Source organism: Strongylocentrotus purpuratus, unplaced genomic scaffold (assembly GCF_000002235.5).
Source record: "Strongylocentrotus purpuratus isolate Spur 01 unplaced genomic scaffold, Spur_5.0 spur5_scaffold_6, whole genome shotgun sequence".
In the NCBI taxonomy this organism is placed as follows: domain Eukaryota; kingdom Metazoa; phylum Echinodermata; class Echinoidea; order Camarodonta; family Strongylocentrotidae; genus Strongylocentrotus; species Strongylocentrotus purpuratus.
In genome coordinates this window covers 30,120,733-30,128,043 of record NW_022145612.1, presented here as the reverse complement: position 1 = coordinate 30,128,043, position 7,311 = coordinate 30,120,733, and the positions used below count along the sequence as shown (strand labels likewise).

The window sequence follows — 7,311 nt, the reverse complement described above, 5'->3', positions numbered from 1 at the left end:
ACCCGGTAGGATGTGGCCGTCATTGTTGGTCAAACAACTTGTGAGCGTCAAGTAACGCCCGGCTGGAATGCTCCCCAGGGAGTGGAGATTGTGCACACAGCGTGTGCGGGCAGCGCATATTTTTTTTACACAACTGTTTAGCCACTTCGGTCAAATATACTGTGCAAACGACTAGACAGAGTCTAGTATTAATAGCAGTTTTGTTGGATTGCTGGAGCTGTACATGTGTGTAGATACTCGTTATTTGTTTCGGGTTAAATGTATCCTCTCTTCTCTTTCATTATGTATTTCTGTGTTCTCCTTCAATCTATCATCTTCTCTTTTGTCATGTATTTCTTTCTTTTTTCTTCAATCTATCCCTTTTCTCGATCCTTCGTCATAATTATACTTCTTTGTTTTTCCTTCAATCCATTAAGTTCTCCTTCGTTATGTATTTCTTTTGTTCTCCTTTAGTCTAACCTCTTCTCTTTTATTTCATGTTTTTATTTGTTTCTCCTTCAATCTATCCTTCTCTCCTTCGTCATCTATTTCTTTGTTTCAATCTGATAGATTCCCTTAATTTCTCCCGTATCTTTTTGTATTTCCCTGTCATTTTCCTTAGATCTATGATCCTCCTATAGCTCTTCAATTATGTATTTCCATGTCCTTCCTTTGACTTATCCTCTTCTCTTTCCTTATGTATTTCCTTGTTTTTCCTTCTCCATATCCTCTCCATATCCCCCCACACCCTTTCTATCATCTTCCCTTCCCTCAGTGTACGTGCTTGCACATAATAGTTCGCTGACGACTTAGACTCTTTCACCAGAGCCCTTCTTGGAATTTTTTCGCGAAAATGGCTAAACAATTGTGTAAACAAAATATGCGCGGCCGGGCAAGCACTGAATCCAATGCGCGGGGTGCGCATATTTTTTTTACACAACTGTTTAGCCACTTCAGTCAAATATACTGTGCAAACGACTAGAGACAGAGTCTAGCATTACCCTTCGCAATTTTGTTGGATAATTGCTGGAGCTGTACATGATTGTGCAGTGGCGGATCCCCCCTTGAGAAAAAAAATCATGTAAAATCACGTGATTTTTACCTTTTTGGGGGGTTGGGCCCCCCCCCCTGGCGCTCAAGGGGGGGTGCAAATTGAAATTTTTTTGATGATCAAAAAAAAAAAAAAAAAAATGTGCTCACTACCCCCCCCCCCCCCCCCCCCCCCCCCCCCCCCCCCCCCACCCCCCACTGAGCGAATTTTTAGCCGGCGCGTTTTTCAAATTTTCGGGAGCAAAAAAAAAAAAAAACTTGGGCCCCCTCCCCTAAGAAATCCTGGATCCGCGCCTGTGATTGTGTATAGGGTCTACATAGTTTTACTCGTTATTTGTTTCGGGTTAAATCTATCCTCTCTTCTCTTTCATTATGTATTTCTGTGTTCTCCTTCAATCTATCCTCTTCTCTTTTGTCATGTATTTCTTTTTTCCCCTTCAATCTATCCTTTTTCTCCTTTTGTTATATTTGTTTTTCCTTCAAGCTATATCCCCCAGTTCTCCTTCGTTATGTATTTCTTTTGTTCGCCTTCATTCTAACCTCTTCTCTTTTGTTTTATGTATTTCTTTGTTTTTCCTTCAATGTATCCTCTTCTCCTTCGTCGATCATCTATTTCTGTGTTTTAATCTGATATAGATTAAGTTTCTCCTTCTTTATGTATTTCCCTGTTTTTCCATAGTCTAAATCTATGATCCTCTTAGCTCTTCAATTATGTATTTCTATGTTCTTCCTTTGACTTATCCTCTTCTCTTTCCTTATGTATTTCCTTTTTTCCCCTTCTCCATATCCTATCCACTATCCTTGTTTTCCCCTTTCTATCATCTTCCCTTCCCTGGGTGTACGTGCTTGTAAGTGCGCTGACGACTTAGACTCTTTCACCAGAGCACTTCTTGGAATTTTTTCGCGAAAATGGCTAAACAGTTGTGTAAAAAAAATATGCGCGACCGGGGTAATAGTATATTTGTAAAGCGCTTAGAGACATTTGTATGAAGCGCTACATAAAAATTAAATATTATTATTATTATTATCTATATACCTCCAGTATTATATCGTAAAAGAGTGTTTGCGGTTTAATTTCTTACATCAGTTGGTTCTACAGGCACGCGCCATGGTGGGGTTGGGATGAACCTTTTTTCTCCGAAAAAAAATACTATAAAATATGTGACATAAATGTACATCAAAAACTCAAAAATATGTGATGTAAACATTATTACAGGTCAACAAAAGTCAACATGAATTTGTAATTTTTTGGAAACGCCCCCCTCCCAAAAAATGAAATGAAAGTTCTTATTACCAATCATGTGAAAGAATATGTTTTTACTAATACGTGATGATACAAATTTTGCCGAGAAACCGCCTACTAATTGATATATTTGGTATATTATTATATCTATCCGGACTGGATAGATATCGCGTAGTCCCATATACATTTTTCTGTGTACAGTGCATGTAACTGTATACCATATATCATATATCATGTATCACATTTTGATGATTCCAGAACCTGACAGAACACACCATGGGTGTCGATCCGTAACTGATACCTATTCATCAGGGGGGGGGGGGGATGATCTATTCATTCATCCCCCCCCCCCCTGATGAATAGGTATTACGTAAGGATCGACACCCATGGTACACACCAATACTTATATGCTAGATGATCAAACTTTTCCGAGCGATTCCACACAGTTTCTTTCACAATGCAATCGCACGACCAGAACTGGTCTATACCATATAAGAAAAATCATTCATGCAATATACACAGGTGAATTGAAGAAAAACAAATCTTCTTTTGGGTTCGAACGTGGCCTATATACAAAAGAGCTTGGTTCATTCATCATTACGTTCAAGTACATACGTTCAAGTTAAATCTGTGTGAATTGTATGCCGCGGATGAGTGATTACGTTTAAAGGACCCCTGACGTCGAAGGAAGATATTCCGCGGAAGATATTCCCCATTCAAAACATCTCACTGCAGCGAGGAACAAGTGCGTAATAATATCCCTCTCAAAATCAATATTTGCACTGTGCACTGCCTTAGTCGAGACGAACTTTTCGGTGGAACTCAATATTTCGAGTGTAGGCCATTGAAGCGCTTCGCCAGTCTATTTGAGGAATTCGAGTAGCTTATACATCGTGTCAATGCAAGATGATGGTGTTTGGGTGTATAACGTTGCTCTTAGCTGTGTCACTGGCGCAAGTTGGATGTGGACATAAAATACTCATGAATGCTATCCTAGGTGAGGGAAGTCATTTCTTATGTGCAGCCTCGATAGGTGAACGTCTTGTTGAACAGGGTCACAATGTTACATTCCTCATCAGTAATGCTTACGCACACCGGGCCAGTGATCCTAAATACTCTCAGCTCTTCGATTTTGTCGTATTTCGTCATCCTATCCCAGTGGAGAAAGTTCATGAACAATTTGAGGCGTTCAATGAGCGTGCTTTCATGCCTGCTTCGGCACAGATGTGGACCTTAACCGAGGTCATGCGAGACGGTAGGGCTGACGATTGCGACGCCGTGCTGGGCGATGTCGAAATCATGAATCATTTTCGGAGTGCTAATTATAGTGCAATTATCTATGACATTGGTTGGTTGTGTCCTGTGATTATTGCCAAACAGTTTAATATACCTTATATTGCTTTATCAGCTGTATCGTCACCGTGTGCTGTGACTAGTTCATCTGGATCGGACAATTCACCAGCTTACGTGCCAGCAATATTCAGTGGTTTCTCCAACAAACTGAACTTCAAGGAACGTGTGCAGAACTCGATCGTTCACATATTTATATTACTGTTTGGAATATACTTTCGCATGCCATATGATGATCTGAAAGGCAAATACAATATCGCATCAGACACCTCAATGGACCAACTTTTTGCTCGAAGTGGATTGTTTTTGATAAATACTGATTTTTCAGTTGAATTTCCGTGCGCCATACCGCCTAATGTTATTCCTGTAGGGGGTCTTACAACACGACCATCGAACCCACTCCCAGATGGCCTAGAACATTTCATGCAAAGCTCTGGACAAGATGGAGTCATTGTCTGCACCATGGGTACCTATTTCACCTCGGTACCAATTCAAGTCGTAAACGATTTCTTCAATGCTTTTGCACGCCTTCCCCAAAAGGTCATCTTCCAATTACGGATCATCCCATCGAATATCACCCTTCCTCCCAACGTGTACACATTGCCATGGTTACCGCAAAACGATCTTCTGGGTCATGAGAAGACCCGTGCGTTTATGTATCAAGGAGGAAATAATGGTTTCTACGAGGCGCTTTATCATGCTGTGCCTATCGTGGTCGTACCCATTCACGGCGACCAGTATGACACTGGCGCTAAGGTCAGCGCTCACGAGATCGGCATCACCATCGATAAGCTCACCCTGACAGAGAAGAAGATCCACGATGCACTCCGTGACGTCATCACCAATGATTCCTACAAGCGTAACATGGAGCGACTTTCAGCCATGTTTCTTGATCGACCGATGACACCTTCCAAGAAGGCGGCATTCTGGATTGATCACTTCATCAAACACGGTGGAGCACAGTATCAAATACCTTTTGTCAACCTTAGCTTTGTGGAACGCAATCTTATAGATGTATTAGTTTTCTTCATCGGATGTTTTGCCCTTGTATCCATTGTTCTTGTGTTTATGGGAAAATTTTGCTTAAGATTTATCAGACATCTTTTACGACGGATATCAAAAGAGAAAACAGAGTGAATTGTTGATATTTGTGATTTCGTTATTTTTGACAAAAAACAGTAAATGGAAATGGGAAATTCCTTTAAAAACGGGGTATTTTTTTATTTACTATACATTCCAGTTTATCAATCATTAACAAAGTGTCGAAATTGATTTTCGGGGGATATCATGAATTACTACTTAATTGCCATCCGGGTACCGAGGTTGTGTCATCATGAAAATTAATGAGACATGACATTTGACTGATGTTCATTTCTGTTATCACTATAATTAATACAAAACATTTGTTGTTAATCATATAATAATTATCTAGTCAGTAGACCTAATGTCCCGAACAACAGTCACAGAATCACCTAAAAGTTGATGTATCAGTTTAACAACGACAACTCTTCTTTTCTTCTTTTTCTTTACTCTTTAAAAATACCTTAACATACATCGCTATACGTGATCAACTCGAATTAATTCTGAAGAATAATTGCATGGTACGAAAGATTACAATTTTACAATCAGTCTTTCACTTTCAGTAACGAGAAATTCCCAATACAGAAGCTTTTTCTTAGGGGGGTATTTATTTCAAAGTTTTTTCACATATGATACAAAAAACTTTAATTGATTGGGGGTACTCATAACATGTTTAGGCTTCTACCAACCTTAGAATCAAGGGCATCAAGCCCCCCTCACTTTTTATTACATTTTAATGGAAAAACATTCATTTGTGGCTTGCCCTACCTTACAACACGTACTATATGCAATTCTGCATTCTCACTATCGAAATAAAATTATTCGTCACAGATGAATGAATTATTTCGTATCGCGACACTTGAGTATAAATTCGGTTAAATTACGAAAATTTGCCTATTAGTGTGGTACGGTATGTCACTGAAACAGCTCCCGTAGGATTTTTGTGCCCAATTTGATTTTTTTTTTTTTTTTTTTTACATTTTTGGACTCATTGGGGTCCAAGCTATCAGAAATTGATGGGGTTCAAATTTTCCCGAAGACACCAAATTTCCCTATTGCGCGTTATATATGCCATTTTGGCGCCCAATATGGACCCCCCCCCCCCCCCAGGAAATGAAGGAGGGGTCTGAAAATTTGAACCCCATCATTTTTGGCCAATTGGGACCCTTTTGAAGCCAAAACAGCAACAAAACAAAAATCAACTTTGGCAAAAAAATCCTACGGGATTACATACCATACCGCACTATATTGTGACCGTTCTTATGACGGAGAAACAGGGAGAGCCCTGAAAAATCGAGTTCTTTGATTGAGTGTTTCGTCTCATTTGGCAGTCACAGAACATGCCCTTAAAACTGAATAATTGAATATAACATTTGGTGAGATGATGTCCCAGTTATTGACACACACTTCATGTCAAGAAAGATGGAAGGGTCTATCTGGACCAAAAGGATTGGTCCTTCACTGGTTACTCACTGTACATGTACCTTTGATCTAGTGATCTCGAGGTACTATAGACACTGTGTGAAGAATCGATTGTCTAACAGGAGTGGATGAGCGAAAGCTTCCCTATACTAAATTTTAAGTTTGGTAGAAGTCTAAATTACATGTTATTTTCCACATAATCTATATTCCCACATATAAACACACTTGAAGTCATGTTAGACATGGCATATCTTCAAAAACTTACTGAGAGAATAATCTATATAAGAACGATTAAATTAATGCAGACCAAATTTGAAATGAATTATTGATTTCATAATGTTATTATTTCTGGTTGAATCGCTCTTATATATACAGTGCGTCCCTGAAAAAACGAAACCGAGAATTATCGATGTTTTATCATAACTTAATCACAATTATAATTAATAAATGACACGTATTTGTAAAGCTTAGATCCTCCTCTTTCATCATTGAAGCAACTCATATGATGCATATTTCACGCAATAAAGACTATAGTTATACGCCACGGTGTCAACGAATTTACATTATTCATGTTCTACTTTTGTATGCAAATAAGGGATCAATGTATTATCGTGTTTCCTCTCCTGTCTCTCTTCTACCTGTATTCTTATCATAATTATTATTATTTTCTCCACTTCTTCATTTTATTACCGGTATTCTTCCTCACTTTGTCGACTTTTCTCCGCTCTCCGCATCATCTCGACTTCTCACAGATATTAATGCAAATTACTCATTTATTTGACAGACGTAATACGTGACATACCATGCGGTATTTTGTACAAATAGATAGATTAATACATGTATTACATAGTTTATACTGGTATTAATTTGTTACGTTATTGAGATGTATACATTCTTATAGTATGAAATGTAAGAGAGGTCTTCAATTATTTAATTAGTAGATGAAATGACTGTGCGTATATGGATTTTGAATGACACCTTTACCATGTAATCATAATTAGATTGATTGTAAGCTGTAACATAATTTTTTGTTAATGCAACAGCTTCCTCTTAAACACTAAATTTCAGAACTATTAAGATATTAGGAATGATACAGATAATATCATACAAGAAATGGTTTAACATGTTCAATTTGTCAAAAAAAATGACATCTAAATGGACTTGCAGTCTATTCTGAGAGAGTGCCA

The 7,311-nt window shown here is 38.4% G+C and overlaps 1 protein-coding gene across 1 annotated transcript; it reads left to right on the top strand.

Moving 5' to 3' along the window:
* Positions 1–2,803: 2,803 nt before the first annotated feature.
* Positions 2,804–5,260, top strand: LOC100888948 (UDP-glucuronosyltransferase 2C1-like). The gene has a single exon (XM_011681344.2). The coding sequence runs from the start codon at positions 3,179–3,181 to the stop codon at positions 4,757–4,759; it is 1,581 nt and encodes a 526-aa protein (XP_011679646.2). The 5' UTR covers positions 2,804–3,178; the 3' UTR covers positions 4,760–5,260.
* Positions 5,261–7,311: the final 2,051 nt, after the last annotated feature.

What these genes read in the sequence shown, in the direction of transcription:
- LOC100888948 (XM_011681344.2), top strand. Translation starts at nt 3,179, where the DNA reads ATGATGGTGTTTGGGTGTATAACGTTGCTCTTAGCTGTGTCACTGGCG.